Here is a 21110-nt window from a genome sequence, read left to right on the forward strand (position 1 = left end):
GTTATGGATGCTGTTTGTGTTCCTGTACCTGGTGTTTTAGAGGGTATTTTGGTTTTATTTTGCTTTTTACCGGATTTTCTTGTTATATTGCACATTTAACCTTCTCAGATTGGGAAGGTTTAGAAAAAAATCAAATAGAGCACTACTCATGGATTGAAGCTATGACCAAAGTTGGCTGATGTGGCAGTAAAGGAAGAAGATTGGTTCATTTTCTGTAAGTTGTTTTAGTAATTTTAGCTTCTGAGTTTATAAACTACTATTGTTACTTAAAGGTAACAGACAAATACCAATAATTAGGAAAAATGCAGTTGTTTGAAGAAAAAAACAAAACATGTCTGTAAGTAAAAACACCTTTTAAATTAAATGAGACTAAAGACAATTTAGACATACCAGTTTGGTCTTGGACATCCTATTCGCCGTGATGTATCCTTGCATATTAAAAGGCAGTTACAAGGGCACCTGACATATTTCTTCCCTGAAGGCGGAGTTTTGATTGGCTTAAAAATAAAAAAACATTGTTAGGACAATATTACTTATACAAAAGTGAAATGTAAGTTGTTGTTTTTTAATATACATCAGCATTTGTATTGTGGTTTACAAAATACACTTTTAATTTGACATAGCAAACATTACATTACTGGTTATCATTCAGAATAGTGTGCGAAGCAGCTTGTCAGTAAATGTTTCCTTCAGAAACAAGCACTCAGTAATCAAAATGTTAAAGCAGTTGGTAATGAAATAAACCCTGAGACAGAAGAAAAGATATCTATGTAGATGGCCAGTCACTCTGCCCTACTGTAAAAACCATGAAATAGGTCAACCAGGTCCTTCTTGATTAGACTAGATCCAAAAAGGAAATTTATGCTTACCTGATAAATTTATTTCTTTTACGATATGACGAGCCCATGGATTTCATCCTTACTTATGGGATTACGCCTCCTGTTTAGCAGGAAGTGGCAAAGAGCACCACAGCAGAGCTGTATATATAGCTCCTCCCTTCCCTCCCCCTCCAGTCATTCGACCGAAGTTAGGAAGAGAAAGGAAAAGCCAAAGGTGCAGAGGTGACTGAGTTTAACAAAAATAAATACCTGTCTTAGAAATGACAGGGTTGGCCGTGGACTCGTCATATCGTAACAGAAATACATTTATCAGGTAAGCATAAATTTCCTTTTCTTTTACAAGATATGACGAGTCCACGGATTTCATCCTTACTTATGGGATACAATACCAAAGCTATAGGACACGGATGAAAGGGAGGGACAAGACAGGAACCTAAACGGAAGGCACCACTGCTTGAAGAACCTTTCTCCCAACACCAGCCTCAGAAGAAGCAAAAGTATCAAATTTGTAAAATTTGGAAAAAGTGTGAAGAGACGACCAAGTTGCAGCCTTGCAAATCTGTTCAACAGAAGCATCGTTTTTAAATGCCCATGAGGAAGGCACAGCCCTAGTAGAATGAGCCATAATTCTTTCAGGGGGCTGCTGTCCAGCGATCTCATATGCCAGACGGATGATACTCTGCAGCCAAAAAGAAAGAGAGGTAGCCGTAGTTATTTGGCCCCTACGCTTTCCAGAAAAAACAACAAATAATGAAGATGATTGACAAAAATCCTTAGTCGCCTGCAAGTAAAACTTCAGGGCACGGACCACGTCCAAGTTATGCAACAGACGCTCCTTCTTAGAAGAAGGATTAGGACATAATGAGGGAACAACAATTTCCTGATTAATATTCTTATTAGAAACAACCTTAGAAAGGAAACCAGGTTTGGTACGTAAAACCACCTTATCAGAATGAAAGATAAGATAAGGCGAGTCACATTGTAACGCTGAAAGCTCAGAAACTCTACGAGCAGAAAAAATAGGAACCAAAAATAAAACTTTCCATGATAACAACTTAATATCTATGGAATGCATGGGTTCAAACGGAACCCCTTGAAGAACATTAAGAACTAAATTCAAACTCCAGGGTGGAGCAATTGTTCTAAACACAGGCTTAATTCTGGTTAGAGCCTGACAAAAAGACTGAACGTCTGGAACATCTGCCAAACGTTTGTGTAGCAAAATTGACAAAGCAGAGATTTGTCCCTTTAAGGAACTCGCTGATAACCCTTTCTCCAATCCTTCTTGGAGAAAAGACAGAATCTTGGGAATCCCAACTCTACTCCATGAGTAGCCCTTGGATTTGCACCAATAAAGATATTTACGCCATATCTTATGGTAGATATTTCTAGTAACAGGCTTACGTGCCTGAATCAAAGGATCAATGACCGAATCAGAGAAACCCCGCTTAGATAATATCAAGCGTTCAATCTTGCTAAGATCATCAACATCAGGGCAGAAAAATAAAATGTCTCCACTCCTCTTGGGAAGTTATAGACTGACGATTTCTCCCTGAGGAAAATAGTACTCACTGGCACCATTTTAAAATAAAAAACTTCTTGATTGAAGAATCTAAACTAACACCTCACTTTACCTCTTCCTATCACTAACACAGGCAAAGAGAATGACTGGAGGGGGAGGGAAGGGAGGAGCTATATATACAGCTCTGCTGTGGTGCTCTTTGCCACTTCCTGCTAAACAGGAGGCATAATCCCATAAGTAAGGATGAAATCCGTGGACTCGTCATATCTTGTAAAAGAAATAAAGGTTTTCGCATTGTCTAGAGAGCACTGTAATAGCAGGACAGCCTGTATTTCCAAGTAATCACTGTTGTCTCTACATGGATTAATAGTCTGGAAAAAGGGGAAACTGTTCCACAATTTTGTAGGCTCTGAATTACCAAAATCAATTTATCTATGAGCATCTTAGGACAGGATATGCCTCCTCCTGTATTGTATACCTGAAAATAATTCCTCCCTGATGACGGATATTCATGGTTTAGTACTTTACAAGGTTATTTTTTACATAACAATAATAAAGTCCTTTATATTGGTATTTATTTTATTTACTATACTATCTCTATATCACACCAGATAACTAAGCAAAACAGCAAAAAATTCAAAGCTTTGAAAATAAGTCAAAAGCATAGTACTTCGTAATATATTGGCCAATGGTGGAAGGTCATTAAAGGATAAATATAAGAATCATAAAAAATATTATATAGTCAATCAGCACTACTATGCAAGTATCCCTGCTTGTTATCCCATAGAAGCAGTCGGTATAAATTATTACCAATCCACCCGAGAACTGTGGGTAATATATGCAAATTAGTTACACAATATCTCACAGTTTTTGCTTCCATACTGTGTATGACCACAGAGTCCCTTTAAGAGGTAAGTTCCCATAAGGGGATTTTGTGGCCAGACACTGTATGCCACTGTATGGAAGCAAAAACTGTGAGATCTTGTGTATCTAATTTGTATATCTTACCCACAGTTCTCTGGTGCATTGGTAACAATGTATACAGACTACTCCTATGGTAAGGCAAGTGGGGATACTTGCCTAGATGTGCGGATTGGCTATACAATAATTTTTATGGTTCTTACTTGTATGTAATTGAGGATTTTAATCTCATGGTTTTATTTCCTCCATTATTTAAAAGGATACATATAAAAATACATGTTCTATTATTGTGAGCTGGAATCTAATTTTAAAACAAATGATCCTTTAAAATCAGCCCTAGATGCTTTAGTTTCTAAGTCAGGCTGTATCATTATTTATGCTAATTAGCAAATACCATTTTTTCCCCAAGAAGGATGGCAACCCTAATACTACTATACAGCTTCAATAAAATTATGTGAAAGTTTATTACCATAAAGCAACCGATTTATATTTTACAACATCAGCAGATGGTGTGGCAAGCTCGCAGCTATGTCACAAAGGTGCAACAATTATTACTGACCGTGGTAATACGAGATAGCCAGATGCTGCCTTAAAGGGACAGTCTAGTCAAAAATAAAATTTCATGATTCAGATAGAGAATGTAATGTTAAACAATTTTCCAATTTACTTTTATCACCAATTTTGCTTTGTTCTCTTGGTATTCTTAGTTGAAAGCTAAACCTAGAAGGTTTATATGCCAATTTCTAAGCCCTTGAAGGCCACCTCTTCTCTCGGGGCATTTTGACAGTTTTTCACCACTAGAGGGTGTTAGTTTGTGTGTGTCATATAGATAACACTGTGCTCACGCACGTGGAGTTCCAGTGAGCCAGCTCTGATTGGCTAAAATGGACGTCTGTCAAAAGAACTGCAATAAGGGGGCAGATTTCAGAGGCTTAGATACAAGATAATCACAGAGGTAAAAAGTGTATTTATATAACTGTGTTGGTTATGCAAAACTAGGGAATGGGTAATAAAGGGATTATCTATCTTTTTAAACAATAAAAAATCTGGTGTAGACTGTCCCTTTCTTTAAATAGCTCTGTGTAAGATACTGGAAACTAGTTTTTGGTACCATCCCTCTACAACTAACAAAATCTTTTTTTTATATCTTGCCTATAGCAAGGTAAACCTTTAACCCTTTCATAGTGTTTTAAAAAAAACTACTACATGTACAGTCGTCCCCACCTGGTCATATAATTGGAGTCAATACAGCTATATTAGAAAGCTAAACAGCAAAGTGGATTTCTTGAAGATACAGTCTCTAAGCGTTGATGATTCCAGATCTTATACTAGATGATCAGACAGATATCTGTCCTAGTAACAAATTAGTGATCTTTAGAAAACCCTAACTCAAAAGTACCAACCATAGATTAAAGCATACTGAATTGTCATAGTAGTATGACAGGTCACCATCACTTCTGATAATGTTATTACCAGGATCTCATACAAACAAGAGGCCCATGAGAAATACTCTAGGTGTGGAAAGCAGCTTCGTAAAAACAAAGCAACAGAAGCTGTGCTGAGACCAATGTGTATCAAATGGCACTCTAGCTTTTTTTTGAAGTATATTAAGATTTGTATAGGTTGAACTTGATGGACTTCAGTCTTTCTTCAACCTCATCTACTATGTTATGTATCCTTATACAGTATACAGCTGTGCTCATACGTTTACATACCCTGGCAGAATTTATGATTTCTTGGCCATTTTTCAGAGAATATGAATGATAACACAAAAACTTTTCTTTCACTCATGGTTAGTGTTTGGCTGAAGCAATTTATTATCAACTGTGTTTACTCTTTTTAAATCATAATGGCAACAGAAACTACCCAAATGGCCCTGATCAAAAGTTTACATACCCCAGTTCTTAATACCGTGTATTGCCCCATTTAACATCAATGACAGCTTGAAATCTTTTGTGGTATTTGTGGATGAGGCTCTTTATCTTCTCAGATGGTAAAGCTGCCCATTCTTCCTGGCAAAAAGTCTCCAGTTCCTGTAAATTCTTAGGCTGTCTTGCATGAACAGAGTGGCTCAATGATATTCAGGTCAGGAGACGGAGATGGCCACTCCAGAACCTTCACTTTATTCTGCTGTAGCCAATGACAGGTCAACTTGGCCTTGTGTTTAGGATCATTGTCATGTTGGAATGTCCAAGTACGTCCCATGCGCAGCTTCTGGGCTGATGAATGCAAATTTTACTCCAGTATTTTTTGATAACATACTGTATTAATCTTGCCATCAATTATGACCAAATTTCCTGTGCCTTTGTAACTCACACATCCCCAAAACATCAGCGATCCACCTCCGTGTTTCACAGTAGGAATGGTGTACCTTTCACTATAGGCCTTGTTGACTCCTCTGGAAAGAAGAGGTTAGGAGTATGGGGCGAAAATGAATGCTAAAACCTGTAAGAATGATTGGGTGTATATATTAATATGTAGTGTTGGATTGATATTCGTTAGAGATATACCCCTTGGGCAGGAAGATTTGGTTGCAATTATTTCACTATGACTCAGAAATTTCTTGAACAAATATTTTATTTAATATTAATAAATAAATTAATAAAAATTGATAAAATATATATAAAAACATCATATATCTGTGTGACTCTAGGGAATGTTTTGTCTTTTTGACTCCTCTCCAAATGTAGCGTTTATGGCTGTGGCCAAAAAGCTCAATTTTGTTCTCATCACTCCAAATGACTTTGTGCCAGAAGGTTTGGGGCTTGTCTCTGTGCTATTTGGTGTATTGTAAGCGGGATACTTTGTGGCATTTGCGTAGTAATGGCTTTCCTCTGGCGACTCGACCATGCAGCCCATCTTTCTTCAAGTGCCTCCTTATTGTGCATCTTGAAACAGCCCCACCACATGTTTTCAGAGAGTCCTGTATTTCACCTGAAGTTATTTGTGGGTTTTTCTTTGCATCCCGAACAATTTTCCTGGCAGTTGTGGCTGAAATTTTAGTTGGTCTACCTGACTGTGGTTTGGTTTCAACAGAACCCCTCATTTTCCACTTCTTGATTTGAGTTTGAACACTGCTGATTGTCATTCTCAATTCCTTGGATATCTTTTATATCCCTTTCCTGTTTTATACAGTTCAACTACCTTTTCCCGTAGATCCTTTGACAATTCTTTTGCTTTCCCGATGACTCAGAATCCAGAAATATCCAAAATCCAGGGTATGTAAACTTTTGATCAGGGTCATTTGGGTAGTTTCTGTTGTCATTATGATTTTAAAAGATTGGTTGATAATAAATGGCTTCAGCCAAACACTAACCATGAGTGAAAGAAAAGTTTTTGTGTTATCATACAACTTAAAGGGATACGAAACCCAATTTTGTCTTTCACAACTCCTATTATCAATTTTTCTTTATTATCTTGCTTTCTTTATTTAAAGAGCAGGAATGTAAATCTTAGGAGCCGGCCCATCTTTGGTTCAGCACCCTGGATAGCGTTTGCTTATTAGTGGCTACATTAAGCCACCAATAAGCAAGCGTAACCTAGGTTCTAAACCAAAAATGGGCTGGCTTCTAAGATTTACATTCCTGCTCTTTAAATAAAGATAGCATGAGAACTAAGAAAAATTTATAATAGGAGTAAATTAGAAAATTGCTTAACATTTCATGCTCTATCTGAATCATGAAAGAAAAAAATTGAGTTTAGTATTCCTTTCAGAATCAAGCTCAAGGGCCTTGCAAAGTGGCAAAAATACATGTAATTTACAACCCTGAAGTATACTCCCTGAAGATTGCACCGAGCAAAGCTCTAGTAGTTCTGCACACCTCCCGACATTTTGCAATGGAAAATTCAAGACTGTAGACATGATATGTATGTATGTATGTATGTAACAATCATAGCCAAACAAAATAATTATACATTGCACAATTATATTCGATTACAACATGAAAATACCAAGGGTATATGTAGGGCTTGACATCAGATGGTACAGTAAGACATAACTGGTGCAGGTTGGAAAAAAAAATCCTGCAACTTTCCCTGCTTGTCAAGGGGTAAAAGGAAGATAAAGTATTCCCTCTTAGGATCTATTATCTGCATGAAATGCTCTAAACAAGGGCTTGGATAAGAGGGCCTGTATTGATTGATACAACATTGCAGAATCTGAGCAACAGCCCCACCTGTCAAATTTCAAGAACAAAAGCACTTAAAGGGACATGAAACCCAAAAAAATTCTTTCATGATTCAGATAGAGAATACAATTTCAAACAACTTTATAATTTACTTATATTATCTAATCTGTTTCTTTCTCTTGGAATCATTTGTTGAAGGAGCAGCAATGCACTACTGGCTTCTAACTGAACACATGGGTGAGCCAATCGCAATCAATATATATATGCAGCCACCAATCAACAACTAGAACCTAGTTTCTCTGCTGCCCCTGAGCTTACCTAGATAATCTTTTCAGCAAAGTATAACAAGAGAAGGAAGCAAATTAAATAATAGAAGTAAATTGGAAAGTTGTTTAAAATGTTATTCTCTATCTGAATCATGAAATAATTTTTTTGGGTTTCATGTCCCTTTAACTAAAGTCTTCAGGAAGTAAATGGGGTATATATAGAAAGAGGAGAAGCCCCCTGATGACATTTGGAAGGTTTCTACATTCAAGGAAACCAAATTCTATATACCCAGCATTCCTGGCTTCAGCTCCAAGACTGTGAAAGAAATATGAATTTAAAGTCTTTAAAACCTAAAAGGTGGAAAATGTATGTAAAAATGAGAATTACTATAGCATGCAATAAAGAAGCAGTTATTCCTGCTTGTAATTTGTCAATAATCATTTCCCTTTACCGTAGCTTCATTGCAGATTGTGCACTTCACAACATGCTGATGAAGCTTGCCATCCAAATTAATAAGAGACTGGCACACACGGCAATTAATAACAGGAACTCCACTGGCATCTGGGCTGGCAATAGCTGTATACGGAGGCGGCAATTCAGCTGCAGAGAAAAAATATTTCTAGTTAATAGACAGTAAACATTTGCTATAAATATGAGTTTATGTATAGTAAACAGAAAATAGAATACTGATGACATAGAATGCTTTAGACAGCACAATATTAATTACTACATATAAAATCAAGTCAAAAGCTGTTTATAAATCCATGACTAGGATTAAAACATTATCCATATTAGTAATATTATGTTTAGGATATTAGAGCGAACAAAACCAGGAATTCCAAAATCATTTATGAAATTTAAAACAAAACAAAAAACACACACATTAAAAATATCAGATAACTTATAATAAAAATAAATACATCCTTATTTAGGATGGATGGATTCTAAAGAAAGGATAACTGCTCCATACCGCACACAATTAGAGCGCTGCTGAGACGTGCTCGTGCACGATCTCCCCATAGACATCAATGGGGAGAGCAGGCAAACAAAAAAACTAACCCCTGCGATCGCGGAAACTAGAGTTCCGTAATGCAGCCCCATTGATGTCTATGGGGAAATTAAAATACCATTTAAATCTAACAACCTAACATAAACCCTACGTCTAAACACCCCTAATCTGCTGCCCCTGACATCACTGACACCTGCCTAACGTTAATAACCCCTAATCTGACGCTCCCGATATCGCCGCTACCTAAATAAAATTATTAACCCCTAATCTGCCGCTCCCGATATCTCCGCCACTAAACTACATTTATTAACCCCTAAACCGCCAGCCCCCCACATCGCAACAAGCTAAATTAAACTATATTAACCCCTAAACCTAACCCTAACGTAACCCTAACACCCCCTAACTTTAACATAATACAAATATAGCTAAATTAAATTTACACTTATTAACTAAATAAACCTATTAACCCCTAAACCGCCAGCCCCCCCCCCCACATCGCAACAAGCTAAATTAAACTATATTAACCCCTAAACCTAACCCCCCTAACTTTAACATAATTATATTAGATCTAAATTAAATTTACAATTATTAACTAAATAATTCCTATTTAAAACTAAATACATAGTGACCTGTGAAATAAAACCTAAGGTAGCTACAATATTACTAATAGTTATATTGTAGCTAGCTTAGGTTTTATTTTTATTTCACAAGTAAGTTTGTATTTATTTTAACTAGGTAGACTAGTTAGTAAATAGTTAACTATTTAACAACTACCTAGTTAAAATAAATACAAACTTACCTGTGAAATCAAATCTAACCTGCCTTACATTGAAACCTATCATTACCAAAAATAAAAAACCCTATCATTACAAACAAAAAAAATTATAAAAAAAAACAAAAAAAACACAATTTATGCTTACCTGATAAATTTATTTCTCTTGTGGTGTATCCAGTCCACGGATCATCCAGTACTTGTGGGATATTCTCACTCCCAACAGGAAGTTGCAAGAGGACCCACAGCAAAGCTGTTATATAGCTCCTCCCGTCACTACCATATCCAGTCATTCGACCGAAAACAAGCAGAGAAAGGAGAAACCATAGGGTGCAGTGGTGACTGTAGTTTAAATTTAAAAATAACCTGCCTTAAAATGACAGGGCGGGCCGTGGACTGGATACACCACAAGAGAAATAAATTTATCAGGTAAGCATAAATTATGTTTTCTCTTGTAAGGTGTATCCAGTCCACGGATCATCCATTACTTGTGGGATACCAATACCAAAGCTAAAGTACACGGATGAAGGGAGGGACAAGGCAGGTACTTAAAGGGACATTATACACTCATTTTTTCTTTGCATAAATGTTTTGTAGATGATCTATTTATATAGCCCATAAAGTTTTCTTTTTTTAAAAATGTATAGTTTTGCTTATTTTTAAATAACATTGCAGTGATTTTCAGACTCCTAACCAAGCCCCAAAGTTTTATGTGAATACGGTCGGCTACCTTCTCCAGCTTGCTCCTGTTTGTGTAAAGGGTCTTTTCATATGCAAAAGAAGGGGGAGGGGGGAGTGTCTTATCTCCCACTTGCAGTGGGCTTTCCACCCACCTTTTCAACAGAGCTAAAGTTAGAACTTATAAGTAAGTTTTAAAACAGTTTTATACTGGATTTTTATATCAGTATCTGTGCATCTTATTCTTTATAGTAGTGTCAATTCCATGCAGTTATATGAAAATGAGTGTATACTGTCCCTTTAAACGGAAGGTACCACTGCCTGTAAAACCTTTCTCCCAAAAATAGCCTCCGAAGAAGCAAAAGTATCAAATTTGTAGAATTTTGAAAAAGTATGAAGCGAAGACCAAGTCCCCGCCTTGCAAATCTGTTCAACAGAAGCCTCATTTTTAAAGGCCCAAGTGGAAGCCACAGCTCTAGTGGAATGAGCTGTAATCCTTTCAGGAGGCTGCTGTCCAGCAGTCTCATAGGCTAAGCGTATTATGCTTCTTAGCCAAAAAGAAAGAGAGGTTGCCGAAGCCTTTTGACCTCTCCTCTGTCCAGAGTAAACAACAAACAAAGCAGATGTTTGTTGAAAATCTTTAGTAGCTTGTAAGTAAAACTTTAAAGCACGAACCACGTCCAGATTGTGTAATAGACGTTCCTTCTTTGAAGAAGGATTGGGACACAAGGATGGAACAACAATCTCTTGATTGATATTCTTGTTAGATACCACCTTAGGTAAAAACCCAGGTTTGGTACGCAGGACTACCTTATCAGAATGAAAAATCAGATAAGGAGAATCACATTGTAAGGCAGATAGCTCAGACACTCTACGAGCCGAGGAAATAGCTACCAAAAAAAGGACTTTCCAAGATAAAAGCTTTATATCTATGGAATGAAGGAGGTTCAAACGGAACTCCTTGAAGAACCTTAAGAACCAAATTTAAGCTCCATGGTGGAGCAACAGGTTTGAACACAGGCTTGATTCTGACTAAAGCCTGACAAAATGCCTGAACGTCTGGAACATCTGCCAGACGCTTGTGCAAAAGAATAGACAGAGCAGAAATCTGTCCCTTTAAGGAACTAGCTGACAAACCTTTTTCCAAGCCTTCTTGGAGAAAAGATGATATCCTGGGAATCCTGACCTTACTCCATGAGTAACCCTTGGATTCGCACCAATAAAGATATTTACGCCATATCTTATGGTAAATTTTCCTAGTGACAGGTTTTCGTGCCTGTATTAAGGTATTAATGACTGACTCGGAGAAGCCACACTTTGATAAAATCAAGCGTTCAATCTCCATGCAGTCAGTCTCAGAGAAATTAGATTTGGATGGAGGAAAGGACCCTGAAGTAGAAGGTCCTGTCTCAGAGGCAGAGTCCATGGTGGCAATGATGACATGTCCACTAGATCTGCATACCAGGTCCTGCGTGGCCACGCAGGCGCTATTAAAATCACTGATGCTCTCTCCTGCTTGATCTTGGCAATCAGACGAGGGAGCAGAGGAAATGGTGGAAACACATAAGCCAGGTTGAAAGACCAGGGCGCTGCTAGAGCGTCTATCAGCGTCGCCCTGGGGTCCCTGGACCTGGATCCATAACAAGGAAGCTTGGCGTTCTGTCGAGACGCCATGAGATCCAGTTCTGGTTTGCCCCAGCGATGAATCACTTGTGCAAACACCTTCGGATGGAGTTCCCACTCCCCCGGATGAAAAGTCTGTCGACTTAGAAAATCCGCCTCCCAGTTCTCTACACCTGGGATATGGATAGCTGATAGGTGGCAGGAGTGAATCTCTGCCCAGTGAATTATACTTGAGGCTTCTAACATCGCTTGGGAACTTCTTGTTCCCCCTTGATGGTTGATGTAAGCCACAGTCGTGATGTTGTCCGACTGAAATCTGATGTACCTCAGAGTTGCTAACTGAGGCCAAGCCTGAAGAGCATTGAATATCGCTCTTAGCTCCAGAATATTTATTGGAAGGAGAGACTCCTCCTGAGTCCACGATCCCTGAGCCTTCATGGAGTTCCAGACTGCACCCCAACCTAGAAGGCTGGCATCTGTTGTTACAATTGTCCAATCTGGCCTGCGAAAGGTCATACCTTTGGACAGATGGACCTGAGATAGCCACCAGAGAAGAGAATCCCTGGTCACTTGGTCCAGATTCAGTTGAGGAGACAAATCTGTGTAATCCCCGTTCCACTGACTGAGCATGCATAGTTGCAGCGGTCTGAGATGTAAGCGTGCAAACGGCATTATGTCCATTGCCGCTACCATTAAGCCGATTACTTCCATACACTGAGCCACCGAAGGGCGCGGAATGGAATAAAGAACCAGGCAGGAATTTAGAAGCTTTGATAACCTGGACTCCGTCAGGTAAATTTTCATTTCTACAGAATCTATCAGAGTCCCTAGAAAGGAAACTCTTGTGAGTGGGGATAGAGAACTCTTTTCCTCGTTCACTTTCCACCCATGCGACCTCAGAAATGCCAGTACTATGTCCGTATGAGACCTGGCAATTTGGAAGTGTGACGCCTGTATCAGGATGTCGTCTAAATAAGGGGCTACTGCTATGTCCCGCGGCCTTAGGACCGCCAGAAGGGACCCTAGAACCTTCGTGAAGATTCTTGGGGCTGTAGCTAATCCAAAGGGAAGAGCTACAAACTGGTAATGCCTGTCTAGAAAGGCAAACCTGAGAAACCGATGATGATCTTTGTGTATCGGAATGTGAAGATAAGCATCCTTTAGATCCACTGTAGTCATATATTGACCCTCCTGGATCATAGGCAGGATGGAACGAATAGTTTCCATCTTGAATGATGGAACTCTGAGGAATTTGTTTAAGATCTTTAGATCCAAAATTGGTCTGAATGTTCCCTCTTTTTTGGGAACCACAAACAGATTTGAGTAAAAACCCTGTCCTTGTTCCTCTTTTGGAACTGGATGGATCACTCCCATAACTAGGAGGTCTCTTACACAGTGTAAGAATGCCTCTCTCTTGATCTGGTTTGCCGATAATTGTGAAAGGTGAAATCTCCCTATGGGGGGAGAAGCTTTGAAGTCCAGAAGAAACCCCTGGGATATAATTTCCAACGCCCAGGGATCCTGAACATCTCTTGCCCACGCCTGGGCAAAGAGTGAAAGTCTGCCCCCCACTAGATCCGTTACCAGATAGGGGGCCGTTCCTTCATGCTGTCTTAGAGGCAGCAGCAGGTTTTTTAGCCTGCTTACCTTTGTTCCAGGTCTGGTTTGGCCTCCAGACCGCCTTGGACTGAGCAACAGTTCCCTCTTGTTTTGCATTAGAGGAGGTTGATGCCGCACTTGCCTTGAAGTTTCGAAAGGCACAAAATTAGACGGTTTGGCCCTGGATTTGGACCTGTCCTGAGGAAGGGCATGACCTTTTCCTCCAGTGATATCAGCAATAATCTCCTTCAAACCAGGCCCGAATAAGGTCTGCCCCTTGAAGGGAATATTAAGCAACTTAGCTTTTGAAGTCACGTTAGCTGACCATGATTTAAGCCATAGCGCTCTGCGCGCCTGTATAGCAAAACCAGAATTCTTAGCCGTTAGTTTAGTCAAATGAACAATGGCATCAGAAACAAAAGAATTGGCTAGCTTAAGTGCCCTAAGTTTGCCAAGTATGTCATCCAATGGAGTCGCTACCTGTAAGGCCTCTTCCAGAGACTCAAACCAGAACGCCGCAGCAGCAGTGACAGGGGCAATGCATGCAAGGGGCTGTAGGATAAAACCTTGTTGACAAAATATTTTCTTAAGGTAACCTAATTTTTTATCCATTGGATCTGAAAAAGCACAACTGTCCTCGACAGGGATAGTAGTACGCTTTGCTAAAGTAGAAACTGCTCCCTCCACCTTAGGGACTGTCTGCCATAAGTCCCGTGTGGTGGTGTCTATAGGAAACATTTTTCTAAAAATAGGAGGTGGAGAGAACGGCACACCTGGTCTATCCCATTCCTTATTAATAATTTCTGCAAACCTTTTAGGTATTGGAAAAACATCAGTACACACCGGCACTGCAAAGTATTTATCCAGTCTACACAATTTCTCTGGCACTGCAATTGTGTCACAGTCATTCAGAGCAGCTAAAACCTCTTTAAGTAATACGCGGAGGTGTTCAAGCTTAAATTTAAATGTAGAAATATCAGAATCAGGGATTCTCCCTGAATCAGAAACACCACCCACAGACTGAAGTTCTCCTTCCTCAGCTTCAGCATATTGTGAGGCAGTATCAGACATGGTTCTTAAAGGGTCAGTATGCTCTGCATTTCGTCTAACCCCAGAGCTATCTCGCTTACCTCTAAGTTCAGGTAGTCTGGCTAATACCGCTGACAGTGTATTATCCATGACTGCCGCCATGTCTTGTAAAGTAAACGCTATGGGTGCCCTTGATGTACTTGGCGCCATTTCAGCGTGAGTCCCTTGAGCGGGAGTCAAAGAATCTGACACGTGGGGAGAGTTAGTCGGCATAACTTCCCCCTCGCTAGATTCCTCTGGTGATACATTTTTTAAAGACAGAATATGATCTTTATTGCTTAGAGTGAAGTCAGTACAATTGGTACACATTCTAAGAGGGGGTTCCACCATGGCCTTTAAACATAATGAACAAGGAGTTTCCTCTATGTCAGACATGTTTATACAGACTTGCAATGAGACTAGCAAGCTTGGAAAACACTTTAATTCAAGTTAACAAGCAATATAAAAAAAAAAGGTACTGTGCCTTTAAGAGAAACAAATTTTGTCAAAATTTGAATAACAGTGAAAAAAGGCAGTTACACAAATGAAATTTTTACAGTGTATGTAATAGGCTAACAGAGCATTGCACCCACTTGCAAATGGATGATTAACCCCTTAGTTCAAAAAACGGATCAAAAAAACGACAGACGTTTTTTAACAGTCCCAGCAAAGTGCCACAGCTTTACTGTGGCTCCTACCTTCCCCAATAAACTATTTTAGGCTCTTTAGAGATGTCCTGTAGCATTCAGGGGACTCCTGAGGAGAACTGGATGTCTCAGTCTGTAATTTTAACTGCGCAAAAAAGCGCTAAAATAGGCCCCTCCCACTCATATTACAACAGTGGAAAGCCTCAGGAAACTGTTTCTAGGCAAAAATACAGCCAGCCATGTGGAAAAAATTAGGCCCCGATAAGTTTTATCACCAAGCATATATAAAAAACGATTAAACATGCCAGCAAACGTTTTATATAGCATATCTATAAGAGTATTACCCCTGAGAGTAAGCATGATACCAGTCGTTATTAAATCACTGTATTCAGGCTTAACTTACATTTATCAGGAATCAGCAGCATTTTCTAGCATTTCCAATCCTAGAAAAAATCATAACTGCACATACCTGATAGCAGAGTAAACTGCACGCCATTCTCCCTCTGAACTTACCTCACTCCTCAGACATGTGTGAGAACAGCAATGGATCTTAGTTACAACCTGCTAAGATCATAGAAAACTCAGGCAGATTCTTCTTCTATCTCTGCCTGAGAAAAAATATCACAACTCCAGTACTATTTAAAATAACAAACTTTTGATTGAAGAAAATAAACTAACTATTTTTCACCACTCTCCTCTTACTACCTCCATGCGCGTTGAGAGTTGCAAGAGAATGACTGGATATGGTAGTGAGGGGGGAGGAGCTATATAACAGCTTTGCTGTGGGTCCTCTTGCAACTTCCTGTTGGGAGTGAGAATATCCCACAAGTAATGGATGATCCGTGGACTGGATACACCTTACAAGAGAAAAAAAAAAAAAAAGATTATTCCTATTCTAATAACCTTTAAAACAAAACAAAATAAAAAACCCTACTTTAGAATAAACTACCAAGGGCCCTTAAAAGGGCCTTTTGGGGGGCCCTTAAAAGCATTGCCCTGAGATAAACAGCTATTTTACTTTAAAAAACAAAACAAAAACAAAAAACACCTCCTAAAAATATACATTACACAAAATAAGGAACAAATTATCAAAAATAAAAAAGAATTACACCTAATCTAATAGCCCTATCAAAATAAAAAAAGCCCACCCAAAATAAACAAAAACCCTAGCCTACAATAAACTACCAATGGCCCTTAAAAGGGCCTTTTGTGGGGCATTGCCCCAAATATATCAGCTCTTTTACATGTAAAAAAAAATACAAACCCCCCCCCAAAACAGTAAAACCCACCACCCCCACAACCAACCTCTCAAATAAAAACCATAACTTTAAAATAAACTAAGCTAACCATTGCCCTGAAAAAGGACATTTGTATGGGCATTGCTACCCAGACCCTAAACTAAAAAAAAAAAAAAAAACACCCAAAAAAACTAACACTAACCCCAAGACGATCCACTTACAGTTGTTGAAGTCCCGCTTGAAGGATCCATCCAGCCGGCGAAGTCATCATCCATGCAGCAAGACGTTTTCATCCAGACGGCCTCTTTGATCTTCATCCAGCCAGCGCGGAGCGGGTCCATCCTGAAGACATCCGACGCGGAGCTCCTTTTCTTACGGTCGCCGCCGTAAACTGAATCTTCAATGCAAGTGACGTCATCCAAGATGGCGTCCCTTGCATTCCTATTGGCTGAAAGATTTGAATCAGCCAATAGGAATTAGGGCTGCTAAAATCCTATTGGCTATTCAAATCAGCCAATAGGATTTAAGCAGCTCTCATTCTATTGGCTAATTCGAGTTTAAAATTTATTTTTTTAATGTGACAGGTAAGTTTTAATTTAAGATAGGGAAATTGTAATTTTAATATAAAAGTTAGGGGGTTGTTAGGTTTAGGGGTTACTAGTTTAAATTAGTTCATTTCGTTGTGGGGGGCTTTCGGTTTAGGGGTTAATAGGCTTATTATAGCAGCGGTGTGGGCGGACGGCAGATTAGGCGTTAATATTTAAATAGTGTTTTTGATGCAGGAAGGCGGCGGTTTAGGGGTTAATAACTTTAGTATAGTGGTGACGATGTCAGGGAGCGGCGGAAAAGGGGTTAATAATTTTTTAGTGGCGGCTATGTTGGGAGCGGCAGATTAGGGGTTAATACATTTATTATAGTGTTTGCTATGCGGGAGGGCCTCGGTTTAGGGGTTAATAGGTAGTTTATGGGTGTTAGTGTACTTTGTAGCAGTTTAGTTATGAGTTTTATGTTACAGCTTTGTAGCGTAAAACTCATAACTACTGACTTTAGATGGCGTTACAGATCTTTTTAGCCTCACCCCAAAACTCGTAATAGCAGCGCTATGGGAATCCCATGAAAATATGTAATTTTTATGTGTGCGGGACGGACGTTGCTGTACAGGCTAAAAGGTGTGCGGTACACCTATATCGACAAGACTTGTAATGGCTGCAGTGCTGTTTTAACGCTGAAAATACCGGCTTGGCTGCAGAAAAAGGTAATTGTCCATTCAGCCAATAGGATTGACCTCGCATTCTATTGGCTGTTCCAATCAGCCAATAGTATGCAAGCTCAATCCTATTGGCTGTTCTAATCAGCCAATAGGATTGAACTTCAATCCTATTGGCTGATAGAATTCTATCAGCCAATCGGAATTGAAGGGATGTCATCTTGGATGACTTCATTTAAAGGACCCGTCATTGTTCCAGTCGCCGTCGAACTAAGAGGATTCTCCGCGTCGGATGTCTTGAAGATGGACCCGCTCCGGATGGATGAAGATAGAAGATGCCGCTTGGATGAAGACTTCTGGCCGTCTGGAGGACCTCTTCTGCCCGGATAGGATGAAGACTTCGGACCGTCTGGAGGACCACTTCTGCCTGGTTGGGTGAAGACGTCTCAAGGTAGGGTGATCTTCAAGGGGGTAGTGTTAGGTTTTATTAAGGGGGGGATTGGGTGGGTTTTAGAGTAGGGTTGGGTGTGTGGGTGGTGGGTTTTAATTTTGGGGGGGTATTGTATTTTTTTTTTACAGGTAAAAGAGCTGATTACTTTGCGGCAATGCCCCACAAAAAGCCCTTCTAAGGGCTGTTTGTAATTTAGTGTAGGGTAGGGATTTTTTTTTATTTTGGGGGGCTTTTTTATTTTATTAGGGGGATTAGATTAGGTGTAATTAGTTTAAACAAATTGTAATTATTTTATTATTTTCTGTAATTTAGTGTTTGTTTTCTTTCGTAATTTAGTTAATTTAATTGTAAATAATTGTAGTTAATTTAGGTAATTTATTTAATTATAGTGTAGTGTTAGGTGTAATTGTAGCTTTTTATTTTACAGGTATATTTGTATTTATTTTAACTAGGAAGTAATTAAATAGTTAATAACTATTTAATAACTATTGTACCTAGTTAAAATAAATACAAACTTGCCTGTAAAATAAAAATAAACCCTAAGCTAGCTACAATGTAACTATTAGTTATATTGTAGCTAGCTTAGGGTTTATTTTATAGGTAAGTATTTAGTTTAAAAAAGGAATAATTTATTTAATGATAGGAATATTTATTTAGATGTATTTAAATTATATTTAAGTTAGGGGGTTGTTAGGGTTAGACTTAGATTTAGGGATTAATAACTTTATTATAGTGGCGGCGACGTTGGGGGCGGCAGATTAGGGGTTAATAATTGTAGGTAGGTGTCGGCGACATTGGGGGCGGAAGATTAGGGGTTCATAAGTATAATGTAGGTGGCGGCGGTGTCCGAAGCGGAAGATTAGGGGTTAATAATATAAAGCAGGTGCCGGCGATGTCAGGGGCGGCAGATTAGGGGTGTTTAGACTTGGGGTTCATGTTAGGGTGTTAGGTGTAGACATAAATGTGTTTCCCGATAGGCATCAATGGGGCTGCGTTAGGAGCTGAACGCTGCTTTTTTGCAGGTGTTAGTTTTTTTTTCCAACCGGCTCTCCCCCATTGATTCTTATAGGGAAATCGTGCACGAGCATGTTTTGCCAGCTTACCGCTACCGTAAGCAGCGCTGGTATTGAGGCGAGATGTGGAGCTAAATTCTAGTCTACGCTCACATTTTTGCGGGTAACGCCGGTTTTCTAAAGACCCGTACCAGCGTTACTGTAGGTGAGCTGTAAGGAAAAACTGTGCGTTAGCACCGCACACCATTACCGACAAAAACCTTGTAATCTAACCGCATATTAGTCCAGGCACAGCTAAATGAAATCAGTAAACAAAACAAACAAACAATATGCATGCTAAAAATTGAGGAGATATAGACATTAAAACACAGGTACCTAAAAAAAGGGTTATGTGGGTAAAGTAACGAACATATAGCCTGATAAAAATATGCCCATAAAGTAACAACCTGAGGAAAAACAAAGATAAATCTGAAGGGCTGACCATCTGGACATTACAGGGTAGATTGGTATAAAAACAACAGAGCAGAAGAATCCATACAAACTGTAACACTTAACAACAAAAGTCAAACCTGAAAAGCAAAGGGGACCCCTAGAGAGTCAGCCACAGTCAAACCTCCCAAATCTCAGCATAATATAAGACATATGATAACAAGGAGCCCTAATAGAGATCAAGGCATGGATTGGCTCTTGGTTTAGTGAGCATACTGTTCCAATAAGTTAAAATCTTTGTTCCCCATTAGCACAAAAACAAACACTAGCAGCTGGGGCAAAGCAACAGCCTACTCAAACTCAAAATATGTGGAAAATTAACCAGCTTTTAATTATATAAAGCTGGTACCCCTGAAGACTTCTGGGAGATTCCTAAGCACTCTAAAAAGGGACACATTATATAGCCATTAACCATAAAAGACAGAGAGAAAATTATTCAAAGAAGGGTTGTGGAAAATCCATTTAGGTTTTCTATCACTAAAAAACACAAGTACGCCTATTTTGTAAATATCAAGACAAATCTAAAAAATAATTTTATTTACATGTTAAAAAAAAAAAAAAAAGTCATCAATTAGAGTAGAGTAAACACACAGTAATTACACAAAGCATAAAAACAAAATGTATGTTTACCTCCTAAACTCATTTCTTTCATGATGGTAAGATTCCATTAGGCATCCCGTGTGGGAATTCCTCTCCTGACCACTAGGAGACAAAAGATACCCCAACACACCAGAGCATGAAATCCCTCTCACTTCCTATGATCCTCAGTCATACATTTAGCTAAGTAGAGGACGAAAACAAAAAAGAAGGAATGATAAAGCAGGGCAGAAGAAGTGCAAAACAAGTACTGCCGCCACCTACACAAAAAAGAAAGGGTGTGTCTTGTCAACTCATCATCATGAAAGAAATTAAATTATCAGGTAAGCATAAATTTTTGTTTTTTTATCAGATTGTGAGTGTCATCACGTGTGTGAATCTTTACCCAATTACACACAAGTAGTGAAGTTCACAAGATCATCATGAAATTAGGGAGGAGAAACAGTGAAAGCAGGTACGTTACTGATCAGGCACTGTGGCCTGTAAAGCTTTGCTGGCAAAAAGAGCATGCACATCAAAGTGATAAAGCTTCGGAAAAAGTCTACAAAGAAGAAAATCAAGCAGCAGCCTTGTCAATCTGATTAACAGAAGCCTCATTACAAAAAGCCTAGGAAGTGGCAACTGCTCTGATAGAATTTTTTCATGCAAATTAAGGTTTTAAAGTGAATGTAAAGTCAGTCTGCATGCTAAACACAGCATTAAAATTGATGTTAAAATAGCTGCACTTTAATTCATGATTTTTTTAATAAATTTGTAATTACCGATTATTTAGTGTTTATATCCCTGCGATCGTACTTGTAATCCTACGCCCACCATCTTGCATTATTAATTGACATTGTAGGCTCGATCTTGTCAACCAATAATTGAATCCCCCCGGGGGGACCAAACCCCTTTTCTAGACGTCACACGTCCATAATTCGCTTGCGTTAGAAAGCTGTTCTAACAATGATCTCTGAACCGCGTTCACATTTCGCGCTTGCGCTATTTAACATTTGTTGGACTTGTAACAACTTAGTTTGTCAATTATTCAACAACTTTTGGAG

At 38.9% G+C, this 21110-nt stretch overlaps 1 protein-coding gene across 1 annotated transcript in view; it reads right to left on the minus strand.

Moving 5' to 3' along the window:
- Positions 1–21110, minus strand: part of PIP4P2 (phosphatidylinositol-4,5-bisphosphate 4-phosphatase 2) — a 263098-nt gene that overhangs the window by 215174 nt on the left and 26814 nt on the right. The window contains exons 2-3 of the mRNA XM_053715190.1: positions 8128–8276; positions 391–497 (exon numbers count right to left, since the gene is read on the minus strand). Of these exons, the coding sequence (XP_053571165.1) occupies positions 391–497; positions 8128–8276 (256 nt within the window). The remainder of the gene's footprint in view (positions 1–390; positions 498–8127; positions 8277–21110) is intronic.

Source organism: Bombina bombina, chromosome 5 (assembly GCF_027579735.1).
Source record: "Bombina bombina isolate aBomBom1 chromosome 5, aBomBom1.pri, whole genome shotgun sequence".
NCBI lineage: Eukaryota > Metazoa > Chordata > Amphibia > Anura > Bombinatoridae > Bombina > Bombina bombina.